Source organism: Sciurus vulgaris (genome assembly GCF_902686455.1).
Source record: "Sciurus vulgaris genome assembly, chromosome: 10".
In the NCBI taxonomy this organism is placed as follows: Eukaryota; Metazoa; Chordata; class Mammalia; order Rodentia; family Sciuridae; genus Sciurus; species Sciurus vulgaris.
The window spans coordinates 29312032-29333291 of record NC_136470.1 but is presented as its reverse complement, the minus strand read 5'-3'; the positions used below and the strand labels follow the sequence as shown (position 1 = coordinate 29333291).

The following is a 21260-nucleotide window of genomic DNA, read 5'->3' as shown; positions in this document are numbered from 1 at the left end:
TGTTGATAATTTAAAATGTTTTTTAACTCAAAAAAATAAATGGGTATTATATTTGATATTCTTCAGTTATAGTAATGAATAGCAAAGAAAAATAGTATTAAAATTTTCTTCCCTACTTTTTAAGACTATAACTCATTATGTTATAAGTAATAATTTTTTTTTTTTTTTAATTACGCATCTATTTTTAGGTGTCTCTGGCCACTTTTGGTGTCTATTTCTCACTGGATGAAGGAAACATTTTAACAGCCACTAAAGCGTTCACATCTATGTCTTTGTTTAATATTTTGAGGATTCCTCTTTTTGAGTTGCCAACAGTGATCTCAGCTGTGGTCCAGGTACATTCTTAAACTAAGAATCACTTCGCTACTGAAATCAAGGATTTTGTACATTTTCTTTGTCATTTTTTTTATCATAGTTTCCCTTTTGTGATTATTTAACACTGCATTCAAAATTTGTTTTCCTGATTCAGTGAGAAGTAAAGAACATTATAGAATTTAAGGCATCATGTCGTCCTTATTTACCCTTTTCTCCCATCAAAGTGACTTCTAAATATTTCAACATATTATGTTATTTTCAATGTTAGGTGTTGATTTCTTTTACTTAGTTCCTATGCCATCACAGAATTCACTTTATTTTTACTGAATATTTATAATTAGGTGCTATGTATGAACCCCAATCTGAATGTTTTTCTTAGGTTCAGCAGCTTGTCACACTTCTGCAGGACAAGCAGGGAGAAAATGCAGTGATAATACCAGTCAGATTAAAAACAAAACAAAACAAAAAAACCCTTAGAGCTGGCTTATCATGCTCTTAGGTGACACTTCGAGTCCCAGAAGCTATTTACCTACTACAATGAGTAAAAACTGCAACAAAAGAAAGGTAGATTCTTTTTTTCATTCAAAAAAGTGAGTTCCTAGATCTTTTTTTCCTGAGATTTACTCAGTTAAACTTTTCGGATCTCATGCTTGGATTCTCCAGGCATCTTCCATTGAAAGTATTTTCTCAAGTTTGGGTCCATGAAGTAGGTCCTTGCTTTTTGCGATCTGTTCTTTGATCCAAGAACTTTGCTTTTATTTTATTTTATTATTTTTTGAATACATAATAAAAAATAAATAGTAAATACCACAATCATTCTTGTTATAGCCTATCTTTTTTCATATTGTCTTCCTTAGAATAACCAACAGAGGGCACAGAAGTACCTTTGATGTGATGCTTTTAACTCTTGTTTCCGCAGCATGCTTCACTTGAAGAAAATGTTAATTCTTAAAGCAATAGTTTGGATTTTCAATTGAAACTGGAATCTAGCTAAAGGTCTAGTATCTCAAAGTGTTCTCCAAAACCTATTGGCTTGCTGCTGCCTTCAGTTAAATAAAGAAAACAATGTCTAAATGAAAGAAAAAGTAGTAGCAGCTGTATTACTGATATGATGCACTTAAAAAAATCACAGCCCAGTTACATCTTATCTGATAACAATAGATGTCTTTTAACACAAAATAAAAATGTACTAGAGATTTCATGTAACTCAGTTTCAGAGGGAAAAAAGTGATTTTATTTATTTAATAGTAGCTAAATATTCTATAATTATTTTCCTATAATTTATTGCTGTTATTGCCCAAACCATGGTTTTGTTTATTTTTGGAAGCAGAGTTCATTCAAAATCTGAAGTTTCTTTTAAAATCTAATCTTTCTAAGTCATAATGAGATATCACCTCATGCCTGTTAGGATGGCCATTATCAAAAAACCAAAAGAAAAAAGTCTTGGTGAAGATATGGGAAAAAGGGATGCTGGCACACTGTTGGTGGAAATGTACATTGGTATAGTCATTACGGAAAGTGGCATGGAAATACCTCAAAAAATTAAAAATAGAACTACCATATGATCTAGCAATATCCCTTTTGGTACATATTTTATTTGTATTCAAAGCACATAAAATCACTGTCCCCAAAAGATGTCTGCATCCCCATATTCATTACAGTATTATTCGCAGTCACTAAGACATAGAAACAACCTAAGTGTCCATTGACAGAAGAATGGATAAAGAAAAATTGGTACACACACACACACACACACACACACACACAGAGGAATATTGTTCAACCATAAGAAAGTAGGATATCCTGCCATATGTGATAACATGGCAGAACATTATGCTAAGTGAAATAAGCCTGACACACAAAGACAAATACTGCATGGTCTCCCTTATATTTGGAATCTAAAAAAGTTGTAGAAGCACAGAGTAGAGGAGTGGTTACAAGAGGCTGGGAGGTGCCAGGGAGGAAATGGGGTGATGTTGAGCAAACTGTACAAACTTTTCATAAGATGAATGAGTTTTGGAGAGTTGAAGGTCAGCATGGCAACTCTAATTAATAATAATATATTTTATATTTTTTAAATTTGCTAAGAGAGTGGATGTTAAGTATTCTCACTACCTAGGAAAATAATAACTGTGTGAGGTGATGGGTATGTTGATTAGTTTGATGTGAGAATCATTTAAAAATGTAAGTATATTAAAGCATCCTGTGTTACCTTTTAAATATATGTAATTTTGTCAATTTCACCTCAATAAGTGTGGGATCATTAACATTTCTATAATTGTTGATTAATCAATTATGTTTTTTACAGAATAACAGGGAGGAACTTTTGCTGCTGCATCTCTTGCCTTCCTTCAAAGATGATATTTGTTTGGATCTTTGACCCTTGAAACTGCTCTTTCTCTTTAAGGATGAACTTGTTTATATCATTAAAACAATTCAAACCATGCTTGCTCTATTTGTATCAATATTTTGAATTTTCATCTAAAATATTTACTCAAGTTGTATGTCACAGTAAGAGCTTTTAAGTATAAGTTCTGCTTCAACCCCAGATAAATCCTGTGATGTTTGTTTTGATAGACAAGGATATCATTGTGTCGTTTGGAAGACTTCCTCAACTCTGAGGAGCTTTCTCCCCAAAATATTGAAAGAAACTACATAGGAGGTCAGTATTTACTCTTACCTTCAATATTTATTAGACTTCTGGATTCAAAGTAATAGGTTCTAATCCAAAATGCACTGTTGCATTTATTTTTCTTCCTAGATCATGCCATTGGGTTTACTAATGCCTCTTTCTCCTGGGATAAAACAGGGATTCCAGTACTAAAAGAGTAAGTCTTGTTGAGGCACATTTTTAAAAGAGTTTTAGTTTTGGATTCTATCATTGTGTCAACTTTCATTTCTTAGAGTTTAATAAATTAATATATTAAATAGACTTTTTTAGACCCCTCATTGTACCTTTTATTTTCTTAGTGATTTTTTTGTTTGTTTCCTCTGTGAGGACTTTATTGTTCGCCTGTTGTTTGCATTTTGGAAGCCTAGGTGTTTGCAAAAAATGTGAAAATTCCTCCATCTTCTCTCTCCTTTTGTTGTCATGCAGCTTGAACATGAAGATTCCAGAAGGAGCTTTGGTGGCTATTGTAGGGCAGGTTGGGTCTGGGAAGTCCTCTGTACTGTCCGCCATCCTGGGGGAAATGCAGAAACTTACAGGAGTCGTCCAGAGAAAGGTAGCACTATGTGTTCTCTCAAAATCTAGTAGAAGTGACCATAACCAATTTGTCATTAGTTTCAATAAGAATATATCAAATTAAATTCAAGAATCAAGAATTTAATGGGTATTTCTAGTTTATAACAAACATTTCAATATCCATAGAAATCGATTAGCTATGGATGGATTAGTAACAGAATTCTGTCCAAGTTCTTCAGCACGTCGTTTATGAATGCCTATAGTAATTGTTTGATGATATTAACTGAATTGCAACCAATTATAAAGAAATGAATGTGATTTATACTGTAATTTGATTAGTTTTCTAATTACCATTCATTACAAGGTTCCCTAAGTAATTATGACCATTCCATTTCTAAGAAATCTTCTAGCTAACTGCTCATGGGTGGTATCTCCAGCCTAAGAAAACTCAGAAAAACAATAATATTAATAGCTTACATTTAAGATCCAGTCACTGAATTATGAAGAATGTACTCTTAGTCATTTGTTGTACTCTTAAAGGTAGATAAAAATCCAACAAATTTTTGTTTGTTTTGTTTTTGTACTGGGGATTGAACCCAGGGGTGCTTTTACCACTGAGCTATATTCCTGGCCCTTTTAAAACTTTTTATCTCAAGAGAAAGTCTCCCTAAGTCTTTTAGGACCTAGCTAAGTTGCTGAGGCCGACCTTAAACCCGGGATCCTACTGTGTCAGCCTGCTGAGTCACTGGGATCACAGACATACACCATTGCACTATCCCAACAAGTTGTTAATCAACTGTGTTTTTGTTTTGAAACACTAGACTACCCAATGAGTTTTTCCTTGAACCTAATTAACTCTCAGGTAAAATAAGAGCCCAGTCCCTCCTTCTCATCTCTAACAAGGGAGAAACTTCATACATCTGAGACCAGTTTTTCTTCATTCTTACTTTTTTTTCCTTCCTGGAAAAAAGTCAATTCTATCAATTCCTTTTTCTTTCCTCACAACATCTTTCCTAATATCCTTATAACTTTATTGATTCTAGTCCTTGTGACTAAATTTTTATTATTCTGTTTTCTCGAAGTCTTATTGTTACCTAGTGTAGGTTCAAATATAATTCCTATGACTTTTTTGAAGAAGATTTTACTTAATGAGCACTACTACTTTTTAAACTTAAGTATAGTATCTTTTAACCCTGGGTTCTTCATGATGATTGCAATCAGTCCTTGCTATATACTTCAAGATACCTGTAACTTTTCTTAGACAAATGAGTGTCCTTTACAAGCATAATGAGGATCATATTAATTTTATTTTCTGTTAGTGTTTTTAGCTATTTTCAATAAGCACATATGGAGCACATATTATCCATCTACAGTATAGTACCAGACAAACAAACATGAATAAGATATGTTCCTTTTTTTTAGAGCTCCTAGTCAACTGAGGTAAATACCAAAGTCAATTATGACAAGTAAGTTATTAAAAATGAATGAAAGCACACACATCCAAAAACAAGAAAACACAACAATTCTGCTTTGAAGGGAAAGAAAAAGAATCGGAGAAGAGGTAGTCTTTATTTGATCTTGAAAAAGAATTAGGGATTGATAAACATAAAAATGATATCAATTCTAGGTTTTACCTAATCCATTAATGATGGCAATGAGCAGAAAGACCTGGGGTGAAGAGTGAATGAGAGGATGTATGAAGACCTAGTTAGTTCATGGCACAGAGTCAGCTGGCTCCCTGTGAATATCAATGGCTATCATTACTTTCATTTTAATTGTTGAGGTTTTTATGGTAAGATACAGGGATTGTTTCTGACATTTTTGAGTGCTTTGAGTTTTTTTTTTTTTTTTTTTAAGTGCTCCTTGTAATAAAAGAGACTGTAACAATGCCATTGTGAATGGTAAAGCAGAGGGAACCTCACCTTTGTTTTTAAACTGTAGGTGTCCGGGATAGAAGATATTATCTGTCTCTATAAGTGGTTGCTTAATCTTTGGAAATATTTGTTGTGAATCTGTGGCAGGATCTGACTTATTATTGCACTCTGAATTATTTCCCCAATATTTTATCTCAAATGTGTAAGTATCATTCTGATGAGCACTAGTTAATTAAAGTGATCATTATTATGGCATGACCAATTTAACATTTAGAGTTTAAAAAGTGCTTTTGTGAGCTGGTCATGGTGGTGCATGCCTGTAATTCCAGCAGCTCAGGAGGCTGAGGCCAGAGAATCCTAAATTCAAGGCCAGCCTCAGCACCTTAGCAAGGTCTTAAGCCCCAAACAACTTAGCAAGGCCCTGTTTCAAAATAAAAAATAAAAAGGGCTGGGGATATGGCTGAGTGGTTAAGGGCCCCTGGTTCAATTCCCAGTACCAAAAAATATAAATAAATAAAAAATTAAAAAGTGCTTTTGAGTGTGCAACTTTCTGTTGTTTGGAGTATCAGATGATTACTTTTTAAGGCCTATTTTATATTATAATGTTCAAACTCTAATACTCTCTAAGATCCCCTATTCTACATCAAAGGCTCACACCAGACATCTTTCATATAGAATATTCAGTATTCAGTGTTTTTTGATAGAATATTAGAGATTTGGAGACCATTTTTGCATTACCAAAACTTCAATTGTGGTTTCATTGTTATGTATGAAGTAAAATGCATTTTCCTTTGTGGGAGGCAAATAATAATTACAATAACAATAAAAGAAACGTTTAAATCTTTGTAAAACTGATAGCAATTTTCAATTCCTTGTAATAGCAATGTGAAGATCATGTAGTTTGTTTTAAATTATGTTATTTTTTTCATATTCTTCAATTTTTCCCCCGTGTTCTTTAATTTATTCTCTTTTCTGCATTCAAACTTTTCACTTGCATTCGAAATATTTTTCACCTGTGGGCTGATTTCGTAGGCTATTCTCATCAAAGTTTAGATTATTCATTTCACAGTGCAATTCAAGAGCAATTACTTTTGTGTTCAAGATCAGGTCAGATCAGAACTATACTGTTTTTGATCAAAAGCCATTCTGTGTCTTACATGCTCAACAAAGAAGAATTGAATGTTAATCTTTGATCTTTAAAGTGGCTGGTTGAAATCAAAAGGCTAATAGTTGCATATATGCCTATCTCAGAAAGTACTTTAAATGTCTGCTATTGTTATAGAGTGGGCATTATTTAAGATACTCCAAAATCAATGTTTGGATAGAATCCATGGGTCAGAATGGAAGGTAGATCTCTAGTTCAGATACTACAGATTCTTTTCCAAAAAAGAAGGGTTAGGGAAAAGGCTGTTAGATGGAATATATTGCCACATGTTTAGGAATCATTTCAAGTCATAAATAATTAAAATATGAATTCAAGAATAATAATCAATGTACAAGACATGGATGTGTGCTGCAGGGACACCCTTTTAAGAAAGAATTGCAGCCTGCTATGGAAATCCACCATCAGCGTGTCAGCTCCATCAGGATTGGCCTGGACTACAGCGAGTAGCCCTGCTAGAATCCCACTCTTGTTCAGTCTAACATGGGACAACTAATGGATGACACTCCTCCATAGCTCTGCAGGGTTGGCCAAAGCTTTGTCAGGCCTGAATCACAGTGTGACTTTTTCTTATACCTACTGTTCCTTCCTCCTTTCCTTCCATTGTGTTTATCCCAGTATACAATATGCACCTTAAACTCTGTCTCTGTTGTAGACTGAATTGTGTTCCTGCCAAATTCATATGTCAATATTTGAATCCTCAGTAACTTAAAATGTGATAACATTTGGACACAAGGTTTTTAAAGCTGATCAAGTTAAAATAATCTCATTAGGTTTGAACCTAACCAAATATGACTGGAGTTATTTTAGGAAGAGGAGATTAGAATATAGACACATACACAAAATGAATACCATGTGATATAGGGAGAAGGCTGTCATCCACAACTCAAGTGAGAGGCCTCAGAAGGGACCAACCCTGTTGACACTTTGATGTTAGATTTCTAGCCTCCAGAATGGTGAGAAGATAAATTTCTATTATTTAAGCCACTCAGTCAGTGGTATCTTGTGATTGGCAGCCCTAGAAAATAACACATTCAGCATCTGCTTCCAGAAAATCCTAATAGAGACAGATGAGTTTGATAGAAATTAAAGTGAAAGTAAGTAAAAAGCACAAGGTAACTCATTTGAAGGACTGATGATAAGCATATATAATAAAATAGGAGGCCATGATCTATATATTTACATGTAAAGAAATAACCTAGATTTAAAATTGTTTGTGTGTGTGTGCATTTGTTTGTGCATGCACAGAACCATGGACTGTATTCTTCAATGGGGTACATGCAAATTCTCCTCTTCCCATGTTAAGAATATTCCTTTACTTCTTTATTTCTTTAGGGCTCTGTGGCGTATGTTTCTCAGCAGGCCTGGATTCAGAACTGCATTTTGCAAGAAAACATTCTCTTTGGCTCCATTATGCAGAAGCAGTTTTATGAGCGAATATTGGAAGCCTGTGCTCTCCTTCCTGACTTGGAGCAGTTACCAAACGGAGATCAAACTGAGATTGGAGAAAGAGTGAGGAAAATATAATTTATCGTATGCAGGAATAAAATAACTTTCAGCTATACTAATAAAATGTTAATAGACTTTTTATTGAGGTCTTGAAGAGTTATCCAACTATAATTTTTAAAATCTCATTACAGAATTCCTGTGAAGAAGATGGCAGTATTAAGGGCAAAAATTATTTATAATTGGCTACATAGAAAACAAATTAAAAAACAATTCTGTTGTTAGTATCCATGGGGGGGAATTAAAGTCTGCCAATTAGATTGTCAACATTTTTGTTTTCGTTTCTGGCACAATGCTGTTCTTCTAAAGAGTGAAACATGTGTTTATTTTTTCTTTATCTCTGCATAAGGCCAAGGCCAGGATAGGAGCATCAGGGCATCAAGCTCAGGTTCTATGGAGGCTCTGAGATGACACTTATTAATGTGCCTGCTCTGCATTGGCTCATTCCTGCTTATAAGGGACTTGTTTCCCAATCACCTCACTGTTTGTTCTATTTTATTTACATTGTGTTAATGAATGGTCATTACTCTGCTCAGTGTTTCAGATTTAAAAATTTTTAAAAAGATATCATTAAGCATGAATCCCTAAAGATTACCCCTGACCAGTAACTAAAATCTCCATTTAAGCATAAATGCAGAAGTATCCTTGAGGTCTACAATCCATTTGTGGTATAAAGATGAATAAATAATCCTTACCGAGTACTTCAAATTTCTGAAAAGGGATCGGGCATAGGTCATTTTGTACACTGATAAATAAAATATGGTATGCCACAAAATTATAGAAAGTAGAAATATATAAATCCAGAATGAGCCAAAATTGACCTTCTAAATAGACTGACTTCATTCGTAGTCTGCCACTTTGTAGATTTAATTTTTCAATAATATTAAATAGTTTTTTTTCAAACCCCTGGATTTTTCATGAGGTCTTCATTATCCTCTGTCAAAATGATGCCATAGCTAAAATCATGCAGAAATGTGATTTCTTCAAACTTGTTAATGCATACTGAAAAACATGATGAGAAAACTGTCTCTAAAAATGTGGAATATCTGATTGTATGTAACTATAAAGAATTTTAAAAGGAAAAAATTCAAAATTGGATATACTGATTTAGTATAGGAACTCAATGCTATTACTATTTATAATTTCTGCTTCATATAATTAGTGTTTTCTTAATGTGATATGATGCATTTTAAAATAAGCATGGAATTGAATATTTCATAAGGAAATCTGTTTACAACAGTTTATGAGATAACCAAGACAGTGAATATAGAGTTTTCCTTTACTTTGTTTGATCTTTTCCTTTGACATTCTTTAATTAACCACAAGCATTTCTGAATTTATTATATACCCTTATTCTGCTTTGGGGTATAAAATGGTAAGTAAGTGAGCTGTCACCCTGCCTTCAAGTAATTTGCAATCTAGCAGAACCATGCCAACAGTTTTAATCAATTTTCTTTACCAATATATATTTATCATCTAGTGTCATACACTAAGTATTTGGAATAAAAGATGAATTAGGTGGGAGTTAATAAGCTTATGAGAGACTGTGAGACTTGGATGAATAAACAATGTCCTGCAAAATAGGAAGGGAGGGAAGACATGACTTCACTCAGTCACTGGGGAAAGAGGTTGCTGTCAGAGAGAACTTTTTAGGGTATCCTTTAAATTGAAAAGAGAAGATATGGGCTCCCAGGCAGAATGGACAGCATTGGGTCTACTATGAAAGGGCAGGTTAGTCTGGTTGGTCAATCACAGTCACTTGAGGGAGCATTGGAAGAGTGGTGGAAAGGAGTCGTTAAGACTGAGGAAGATGCTGTTGCTTTTGGATGATGGAAGAGTGAGATGTGGCAATCCAAGGTATTTAAGCAAGATGGCGATATAATTACAGGATAGGTGGTGACAAGTCAGAGGATGAATTAGAGAGAGGAGTAATTCGATAATTCTATCGAATTCCAACATTATCCACACTCAGTGTTGGATTTGTCCTAAATATTTTTACACTCACTTTTTTGAATTCTCCAAAAAAAAACCTATGAATCGGGGGTTACCATAATTACATGCAAACAAATGCACACATAACACACACTTGTGAACCACATTCCCTGATATATACATTTTCATGTTCATCTCCCTTACTATCTTTGAATCTGAAAGCTAGCATGGCCCCCAGAATATAAACATATTGAGGAGATGTTTGTTGAGTAAGAGGACCATCATTAATGCAAAGAAGCCATGTCATTTTACAATTGTAGATCGTTGGCTAAGTTCTGAGCTGCATCAAGAGCTTTAAAATAAGATCAGTACACACTAAATATAAAATGAATCAAGTAAATTGGGCCTGACCCCATAATTCTCCATACATAGTTGTACGTGTCAACTTTAATTTTCACATAGTGATGTATATTCCTTACTTCTGCTTCTTAGAGTTGTCCTTTTGCCAACAAGACTTGCACTAATCTTTCTACAGGAGAAAATAGGACATGTTGATTACAGCTTTGGTAATTTAGCTATTATTCTCAATTTCCTATGTGTCAATTTAAAAATGATCACTTAGTGTCAGTATATGGTTGGCAGCCAAAAATCTTGCTTAATATTCCACAGGCATAACTTTTCAGAGATAGAGCTTTGAAAATTCTTCTCTCCTTAATTGGTGGCCTCTTCTTTTGAGAGCAGGTAATTAAAAGGAGGTAGACATAGCTATTAATTTGCACAAGTTAGTAGAACTAGGAAATGGGATGGAGTTAGGACTAGGAAATAATTGATAAAATATTGAGTGTTCATATCGGGTTGTTATCTGTTCTTGCTATGAAAGAGTACTTAGATCTAACTTTTCTCTTATTCCATATTCAGGGTGTGAATATAAGTGGAGGTCAGAAGCAACGAGTAAGTCTGGCCAGAGCTGTCTACAGTGGGGCTGACATCTACCTCCTGGATGATCCCTTGTCTGCTGTGGATGTTCACGTTGGAAAGCAGCTCTTTGAAAAAGTGATAGGGTCCTCAGGCCTTTTGAAAAACAAGGTATTCATAATATCATTTGTACTTAAGAGACAGAGGGAGGATAATCTGTTTAGCACTATTTGCCTACTATTCCAATTATGTTGCCTATTTGTTTAAGCAAAGTAGTCAAATTTCACATGAAAAGTTGAGATAATTGTATTGTCCTTTAAGAGACAAATTTCAATGATCACTTTTGAGTTTTTTTTTAAATAACTTTATATCAGTGACAAGTATGTATATATGGTAATTACCTCATCGAGTAATACCATACTCTAAAGGAATATGTGTATCATAATGAGTTATTAGTATAGTTGACTTTATTTGAAAAATAGTATTTTGGTATGTACTACTTTTCTAAGAAACAGAATCATTTTACTTAAAATTTGGTATTATGAACATAGCAATAATAATGATTCAATCATTTTGTGAAGAGGCCAAGAAGAAATGAATGCTTACCAAGTGCATTACATGTTTAACTCTTTAAATTATATATTCAGTTCTTACAATAATTCTGTAAGATAGATATTATCATTACTTTTATTTTACATATGAAGGAATTCAAATTCTAAATTGACCTGATATAGGTTTCTCAACTTAAGAATAGCAAAGAATTTTCAAATTCTGACTACAAACTCACAATCATTCCATGATAATGTGTTTATAGATTTGTTAATATGGAGTACTCTGGAAAAAAATACGTAAAATTATACGATATTTATTTCAGTAAATAATATAAAAATTACTTGATTTACTGAGAGCAACCCGAGATGAAAACTTCTCATTCACTTGTATTTATATATATATAATATGAAATATTTAAAAACAAAACTTATTAATATAATTTAAAAATGTGTTAAAAAACATTTTTTTAAACAGTAGCATATTTTTGAAAAAGATAAATGTTTTAGTCAGCTTTTTTACTGCTGCAACTAAAAGACCTGATAAGAATAATTTTAAGGAGGAAAAATTTTGAGGGGACTAACAGTTTCAGAGGTCTCAGTTCACAGCCAGCTCCATTCCTTGGGGCTCAAAGTGAGGCAAAACATCATGGTAGAAGAGTGTTGGGGAGGGAAGTAGCTCACATGATGATCTGGAAGCAGAGAGAGGTTTCACTCGCCAAATACAAATACCCCAAAGGCACATACTCACTGACTCACTTCTTCCAGCCACAGACTACATTCCTTCAGTTACCACTCAGTTAATCTCCACCAGGGGATTGATTCATTGATTGGGTAAGGCTCTCATAACTCAATCATTTAACTTCTGAATGTTCTTGCATTGTCTCACACATGAACTTTTGGGGGACACCTATTTTAAACCATAACAGTAGGCAGAAGTGACAGATATGAAACTATTTTAAATTTTCTATGAAATTGATTCATTTCTAAAGAATAAAAAATACCCTAACCAAAGGGTTAAAATTACATTTTCAAGATATTTTCTGATCTAGCAATATATTATTATTCATTGTGAGATATGTGGATGCTATTTTAAACTGTCACCTACAAAAATTACACTCTCAAATAATAAAGACAAAAAAAAGTGACTTCAGTTATTAAAAAAAAATTCATCCGTGCCCTTTTTCTTTTTGTTTCTGTTTGTTTGGGGTTTGTTGTTGTGGTGGTTTTCAGTGTTTTTAATACTGGGATTCTAACCCAGTGCCTCACACATGCCAGGTGAGTGCTCCACCACTGGGCTATGTCCCCAGATCTATTTTTGCCATGTTTTGTAAACCTACAGAATAAAACACTTTGTGTTTCAGACTCGTATTTTAGTGACACACAACCTCACACTTCTGCCACACATGGATCTTATTGTTGTGATGGAAAGTGGCAGGGTAGCACAAATGGGAACGTATCAGGAGCTGCTGTCTAAAACCAAAAACCTCAATAATTTTCTTCAGGTTTTCAGTGAACAAGAAGAAGGTAAGGATACAATAAAAAATGAACCTAAGATATAATATGCCTACACATTTTGAAAGTCTATTAGTTACCTAATCTCTTGCTATACATTTTTCTTCATTGATCCTGCTAAAGTCAAGGGCTGGTCACCTTCATTTCCACAGGAAAGAAACAAAAACAGTGAGATGTATAAGTTTTAAACATCAACTCCTTTATGGTTTTTAAGAACAAATGAAAATGCACCAGGATATGTTTCTTCATCTACAAAGAGATTAGAACAACTTATAAATTCTATTCTAGCCTAGAATATAATGGGTCCAAACATTATGGCCTTTTTTAAAGTTTAGAACACAAAGTTTAAAGCATAAACCCATGTGAAACAAATAGTAATTATATGAAACATCACAGGTATAGTATTAGATGCTGGGGGAAACATACACCCCCCTCAAAGAAAAAAAAAAAAAAAGAATCCAGGGAAACACAAAGGGGAAAAATATCTGCTTAACTTTTAAGAGTTAGAAATTGGTTTTATTCACTAATTTTTATAATAATAATCAAAGAATTTGAAAATCAGATTCATAGACTTATTAAAATAAATGAAGTGGTTCTATCCCCATATAAAGCTTAGATCATAGGGATGTTTGAAATCTAGCTTTATTTTAATATTCCATAAGTCCTTGCCTACTCTGAAAGTTGGATGTCACATCATCTCTTTTTAAAGCTTTAGTTGGTTTCTCATGTAGATCATCAGAGCCTGATTCTTTTTCTGTGCCTTTTCTGGGTCTGGGTTATTTCATAATTTCATGGCATATAGTGATATGTCTCAGTATTTTCTAAATGAGTTGGTATCTAGTCTCAACTCACTTTAAACTTTACCTGGATCTAAATGCTATAGAATATGAAACTGGTTTAAAACAAGATCAATTATTATTTTAACACCATGAAATCAAAAAACAAAGTCATTTTTCAATTTTTTTTTTTTGACCTAAGCTAAGACACGTGAACTGAGTTCGATTGTTTTTACTTCTCATACTATAAATTTCTACTTGTGGATATATTAAAAAAATATTTGGTGAATCCCCAGGAAGAAGGAGTCTTATCATTTTCTCTATCCTCACCACTGAAGGAGCCACATGCAAACAAATGACAGGTGCTAGGTAGATGTTTGTTAAATTACTGCATCTGAAGGTGTCTCTTCAGAAGTAAACAGGATGATTTAGAACGCTATGAGTCAGTGTCTTTTATTCTTGCCATTTATTAAAAGTCGCATGAAATATAGATTATATTATCTTGGAAAATACATCTCCAGAATCAAACAGAATATGTTTTTAATTCCATATTTAATTTATTGCAAAGTATGAAGAGTGCATCATGTAAAAGTTGTGGGATTTGCTATTTTTTAAATCTCTTCCAGCATACAAGTGCCATACCTTCTCTGCATTTGTATATTTTTAATGTATTTATCTTTCCTTCACTGTAATAGATTAAAAGCAATGTTATTCTTGAAGCAAGCCTAACAATATTACCAATTCTTCAGAAATATGCAGTTAAAAAAGTATAATTTGAGCTTTTTTTCCTAATTGCCTCAATATTTTTGTCTTTTGTGTTAGAATTTAGGAAGATAGAGTGAATTTTTATACTAGGAATAGAATATATTTTGAAATTGAATATTTCTGGGATTCTAATTTTTTATTTTAAATTTTTAGTATTTTTATCTAGTTTCTAGTATTTTTATCTAGTAAAAACTCATAAAAATACTCACAATGAATAGAAAGATACCTGCAAAAGGTTAGCCATATAGAGTGTGATTTCTTTAGCTACTATTGAATGCAGGGCAACAATAGATTTCAATGATATGAAATGCCTCATAAAAGACAGTTTCAAACTCAGTTACATTCAGTGTGATATTCCTGCAGTACTTACTGCCTTCGCACCTCTTCCTGCACTCCACGCGTTAGGGAGTTCCTGCTCTGGTCTTCTATGCCTGACTTTCTGGTCAAGAGACCAAGAGATTGTATCTACCACCTGTCCTCTCTCTACTTGCCATTTCTTGACCACTCTACATCTGTCTTCATGTCCCAAAATTCTTTGCCCAAATGATGTAAGTTTGTTCCTGGGACAGGGCGACTGTTCCTGCCTTGGGTCTGCCCCCTGTTGTGCTGGCATGCACCACTGAGAATTTTTCCCCCTTGGGATGGTATTGATAGGCAGAGCCTGAACATGTGGACTGAAGTGTGCAGCTCCTCTGTTTCAGGATGGATCTGGGGCAGGAGAGAAAGGGAACAAAGGGGCCACCTCACCAAAGACTGCTTTGTACACAGAGAAGGTGTCAGGAAAACCAACCATCGCCCCTGATCTTGCCTTCCAGGTGTTTGGGGGGGTATATTTGTTATGGTAAGCAATAGAACTTTAACTTAAGAGGCTGCTAGTTCTAATCTATAACTTTAAAATGATTACAGGATATGTGGGTCTTCATTTGTACCCTTGCCCTGGTTCACACAGGTATTAGATATAGGCCTGTCTGTGAAGGTGTATTTGCATAAGTGGTAAGAGAAAGTAAAATTCTATCTGAGGGCTTTTTTTTCTCAAGATTTAGGGGAAGAGAACTATTTGGCAGGGAGTACAATTTCAGAAATGTGATCCCCAGTTTTAAAATCACCCTATGATCCACCATTTGTTTATTGTAGTTCATCATTTTTGGTTTTGAGTCTATTCAGAAGTTTCTTTGAATGATACACAGTTGTTCATTTTAAATTTCTTACATGATATTACAGGGGGGTATACATCAGCACAACACTGTAGGGAAAATCAGTGGACTGATTTTCAGGAGCTCTGCGGATATACTCTTTTCACTGAAAAACTATGTTGGTCTTCACAGAAATGACTTAACTCTTTTGGTTCTTCCTATTTGTGAAATATAGGGCTTGTACTAACTGTTTTTCCTGGTGGCTGACACTGAACAATGTGTTTCTCTCTCTCTCTCTCTCTCTCTCTCTCTCTCTCTCTCTCTCTCTCTCTCTCTCTCTCTCTCTCTCTCTCCCTCTTTCCCCTGCCGTCAAGACTGCTTGTTACTCAGTCACACTTTCTTTTTTCTAGAACATTCTCATTTTCAGTGCTGAAGTTGGTAAAAGATAGCATAGCAAGTAAACAGTAAAAAGTACTGTTTACAGTGTAAATTGGGTTTGGAGATATATTAGCTCTTTAAGATTCCATCTAGCTCTGAAAAATCTGAGTCTTACTTTACAGGGATTATATAAAATATTCAGGGATGAGAAGTGGGTGTATGCTGAAAGATGTAAGAGGATACATTTTACATATTTGGGAGTCTAGTCTTGGCTAATTCTCATGCATACTAATAATACTGGTGAAAGTTGCTACATCTTGGGTATTAATTATGTTAGTATACTTATGTGTTTTGCATTTATTTAATCCTTCCCCAAACCTCCTGAGGCTAAATGATCTTGATTATACAAAGAGATTAAGTATCTTGCTTAAATTAAGACAGAGTGTAAGAAATAGTTAGAATCCAATGTTGCTTCTGTTTCATGCCAGAGATCTTAGAAATTCTCAAACATATATCAACATGTGGAAAGAAGCACAGTAACAACAAGGCATTGACTTAGTTTGAAAAGACAGGGCAGGAGGCCTGGCTCACTCTTCACGCTTAGCTTGCACCCCTCTCTGTGTCTTTCTGACAAATCTGGTTTTCATGCAAGTTGCTTGTCCTCTCCGTTTTATTTTCCCTCTTTCAAATGATAGGGAACTTTCCCAGTTCTTTTTACCTTATGAGCTTGTTTTGGCACTTAGTTTCTATAATGCATGTGAAATCACACTATAAATTGTAAATATATAAATTTAAATATTTTTATGAGAAGATATAAGCATGAGAATGCACATTGGGAGGAAAGGCTGAAACATCTCCAAACTGAATTGTCATTCTCTGAGCCTGTGGACCCTGTGTCTATAAAAGATTTAGTTGACATAAGTCAGATTCTTCCCTGCAGGGCTAGATGCTTACTTCTATAAATAACAAAGCATAAAATTCACACACTGACCTTAAAGACCTCCAAGTCTAATTTTTCCCCTTTGAAGATAAGAAATAGGGAAATTTAAGGAGTTTAAGTATCATGTTGTGCTGTGCATGTGGCAGGCTTGGGGGAGGGGGATCCCAAAAATCTGCTGTGCTACCTCTGAGGTGTTTACCAGCAAATTCACTAACAGTTACTTGAACCTCAGTCTCTGTTAGTTCCACGTGTGCAACCTGCATAACCTCACCAGACCTTGGTCTTTTTTAGATGTAAATCAAGGGCAGCTGTAGAAACTTCCCTTTAGGGCAGTTTTGAGGTTGAAAAGTGTTTGTGGATACATATTCCTTAGAATAGTGTCCACCACACGGGAAGCGACTATTGATATTGGTAACCTATAAGCAAATGACAGATTTGGAGGATTTACCATCTTGTTTTCTTTCTGATCTTCACAATAATCACACTCATATGTAAGGCTAGGTGAAGTTGTATTGTTCTTTAAAAGGCTAGAGTTGGGTTTCTCTAACAAATACTTGGTTCTTCTATGGAAGAGCCAAAATAAGCTAGCACCCTCTCTAACATCTACAAAAGACTTTCTCTGTAGGTTTTTGATTATAGAGTCTTAGATTTACTAAAAAATTACAAAGCATATTAAGTTAAATGGAAATAATGAGGAAAATGAAAAGGTTCTCTGTAGACCTTTGGCGCCAGAATGATAAAAACCTGTCCAATCTGTGTTGTCTTTCATTATAGTTCTACTTAGTGAATTGTTTGCTTACATAGATATAAGAGGACTCATTGTCTTCCTCTCTAGGTCCTGCTTTAAAGCAAGTGAGTGTAATCAACTCCAGAAATATCCTGAAAGACCGAATACTGGAGCAAGAAGATAGGTAAGTATCAGGAGAACTCCAGGTTCTTTGGGAATATGGACAAATTAATTACTTTTCAGCATATGAGATTCAACTCTTATAAAAAGAATCTTCACATTAAAATAAATATAAAATGTACATAGTTGTTTCCAACTTAAAGCTCTAAGTTAGAGGAATGAGTTTGATTTTTTAAGTGAGATGGATGTGACTTGATTTTGGAAATAAATGCTCATTTGACTTTCAGCTATTTCTAGCCAAAGTCTGGTAATAGAAAACTAATTTAGTTGGACTTATGTCAAAACTGTCCCCATCTCATGACATTTATACACTATACTGATGTGAATGTGACAGTAAGCTTTGGACACGAAAACTCCACAATTCTGGGATGATTATTGATCCAGGGTATGCGACCTACAAATAATGACTAGTTGTAGGATCCAAATAACCTGTTTGAAAACAAGAGCAAAGAACAAAGGAAAGAAGAGAGGGAAGGGATGTGAGGGATAAATAAAAATAGCATAACTTTGGCAATGATTAGATTTTGTTTTATTTTTAGGTTTTTTTTTTTGTATTTATTTTTGTTTTTGCTTTTTGTAGATAACTAAAATGATCAATGGCTGAAGCAAATTAACCTAATAAATTCTGTCCCTTAAAATTTCCCCCATGCAGTCTGTAAAAAATTAAAAGTTAAATAAAAATAATAAAAGAAAAAAAATTTCCTCCAGAAGTTGCCCAAATAGGAAGCTGAATGATAAAAAGGAAATAATAGGAATAAGGGGATTAAAAAATAAGTGACTATAGTCAGAGGGAGTGTGGAAATAGATTCTAGGGAAGCAAGCATTGCAGCATCCAGTAGTTCAGAATTTCATGGATTAGACCTGATAAATAACTTACTGTTTTTTTAAAAGAACTGGTTATGACTAAGGCAGTGTGGATGATGCAGATGTGGCAGGTTGGAGTTTTGCATGCATACCAGATTTAGTTGACTCGATAGGCCAACAGAATCATTCCTCCTCAAACATGAAGACCTTGGTCTGCTACTCTTTATTGGCTGTCTTAGTGCTGGCAATCTGAAGTTGTCATTTAGTCCCATGACCTTAAATATCTTCTATACACTAGTGCCTGCAATTTTTAAAGGATCTCTAGCCTAGTTCTCATCTCTGAACTCTAGCGTTCAATGACTAGTTGATACTCTCAACCTCCCTTTAATGTCTAAGTGACACCTCCAACTTATATATCCAAATCAGAACTTCTGATTTTCCCATACCATACACAAACTTGCCCCATGTGCAACTTTCTTGATCTCAGTTAATGGCAATGCCATTCTTCCAGTTGCTCAGGTAAAACAATATATATAGTGCAGTTATCCTTGACCTCTCTTATGCTATACCGAATCCATCATCAAATCCCTTCAGCCCTATCTTCAATATCTATCCAGTAGTCCGGAATTCAGCCACTATTCTTCACTTTTACAGCTGCCACCTTTGTCTAATCACTATCATTTCTCACCTGGATTATTACAATTGTCAACTTATAAGGGCTTTCTGCTGCCATCCCTGACCCAATAGACAGGCTGTTAGCAATGTACCGTCCAGATTGTTTCCTCTACCAATATAAATCAGATCATATCATTCCACTTTAATCTTCCAAAGGATTAACATTTCTGAAAATCCCAGATGTTTACAGTGAACTGTGCAACCCTACAGGACCTGGACTGACTGCTTTTCTGATCTCAGAACCTCCTAGGACTTACTTCTCACTGTTCTGCTCCAGCCATACAGAACCTCTGCTATTCCTGGAACAACAGCCCCACATTCCCCAACCTTCAGGCCGCTGCCCTTCCTGCTGTATTGTGGCATAGTTTTCCATATAACCATATGGCTTCCTCATCCTTGTTGGTTTGGTGTTTGCTCAACATCAATGAAAACTTGGTTAGACACACTGTTTCATATAATAGCACTTCCTACCTCCTTCCCAGCTTAGTTTTTTTCATAAGTCTTATTAATTTCCACTATGATGGAAAGTGTACCTATTTACTTTTATTTTTTTCTTGCTCTACCTATAGATTGTAAGGCTTACCCGGGCAGGAATTTTTGTGTATTTGTTCACTGTTGTATTGTCATCAACTGGAACACTGAACGGCATATAAATCAGTGCTCAAGGAATACATGTCAAATGAATGAATAAATCACTAGAGACTGAAAGAACACCCAAAGTCATTGTTTATTTCATTTTTTGGCCATCATAACTTAGTATCTTTCATTTAAGTATCATTTTTAGAGGAAGTCTTAGAAAAACCAATATAGAAGTGTTGAAAGAGACTTTGGAAGTTATGTGCTAGGACTTATACATATCTCTAAATTATAAAGTTTTCATCTATGTATAGTCTCATCATGTACTCAATTAATAGCGTGACAAAGCTTGAAACTTAAAAACCAACAAATATTGTTGTACATTTAATTAAATCCTTCCCTCTAGAATCAATTTTTCTTATTTACAAAACTCATTGTTGACCATTATATACAAATCAAACCACTTGAAGTTCTGAAGTTTATTGAGAAACCATTCCCCCTTTTCTTTATTGAACAAAGAACACAATCCCTACAAAGCTCTGTTTACAGGTTGGTTTCTATGTACTTCTAAGTTACAGAAGCTCAAATTGAAGTTAGACTTCTGAAACTGACTTCTAACTTCTTTTCAATGAAAACTATATTGGGAAAATCACATCATCTGTTAAGAATGCATTGTATTCCTAACATTACCCAGAGTCAAGCTTAATTTAAGGACTATGATAAAAACTAATTGGTTCTAAACTTTATTGCGAGTCCATGAATTCCTCCCCTGCCAAGTGCTGACTTTTCTTATTTTTTCAACCAAGAAATTTCAAAAAAAATTTTTACTATCTTTCATTTTAATTTTATTTTTTATCTTTAAGATACCTATTTTGATTTTTCTAATTATTTGGTTCCTGGCCTAATTCTTTCCATGTTATTTTCTACTCTTCCTTTCATTATTTATCTACTTTACTCTTTGATAAGATAAAATTACATGGAGAGAATTTTCCTGACTTTTCAACCTAGTTTTTGATTGCCCAGAATTACTCAGTTATTCCTATTATGAAATAATGCTGGAACTAAGATGGAAGAGGGATCAGAAGATATAGCAGAAGGGAACTTGTCAATAATTAAAGCCTTTCCACAATGGTATGTATTAGACAAAATACAAAGAGTTTTCCTCATGGAGAGATTCATGGTAAATATCTAACTATATTTTTAGGAATGAGAAAAAGAAAGAGGGTTGGATAGAATAATGTCTGAAAAGTCCTTCCTTTGAAATTTAAGAATGAATTAATTGAATAATTATAGTTTCATTTTTCTAATCAAGGATAAAATATATTTAACTGTTTCCATATTTTTTCTCTTTCTAA

The 21260-nt window shown here is 34.2% G+C and overlaps 1 protein-coding gene across 7 annotated transcripts in view; it reads left to right on the top strand.

Annotated features, from left to right (window-relative positions):
- Positions 1–21260, top strand: part of LOC306670286 (multidrug resistance-associated protein 1-like) — a 94785-nt gene that overhangs the window by 42902 nt on the left and 30623 nt on the right. For all 7 annotated transcript variants that reach the window (XR_013766374.1, XM_079154953.1, XM_079154951.1 and 4 more), the window contains 8 exons: positions 189–335; positions 2893–2977; positions 3077–3143; positions 3413–3539; positions 7871–8047; positions 10892–11059; positions 12801–12963; positions 17779–17854. Coding sequence is in view for 6 of the 7 variants with exons in the window: in XM_079154953.1 (XP_079011079.1) it covers positions 189–335; positions 2893–2977; positions 3077–3143; positions 3413–3539; positions 7871–8047; positions 10892–11059; positions 12801–12963; positions 17779–17854 (1010 nt within the window). In the remaining variant the exon portion in view is untranslated. The remainder of the gene's footprint in view (positions 1–188; positions 336–2892; positions 2978–3076; positions 3144–3412; positions 3540–7870; positions 8048–10891; positions 11060–12800; positions 12964–17778; positions 17855–21260) is intronic.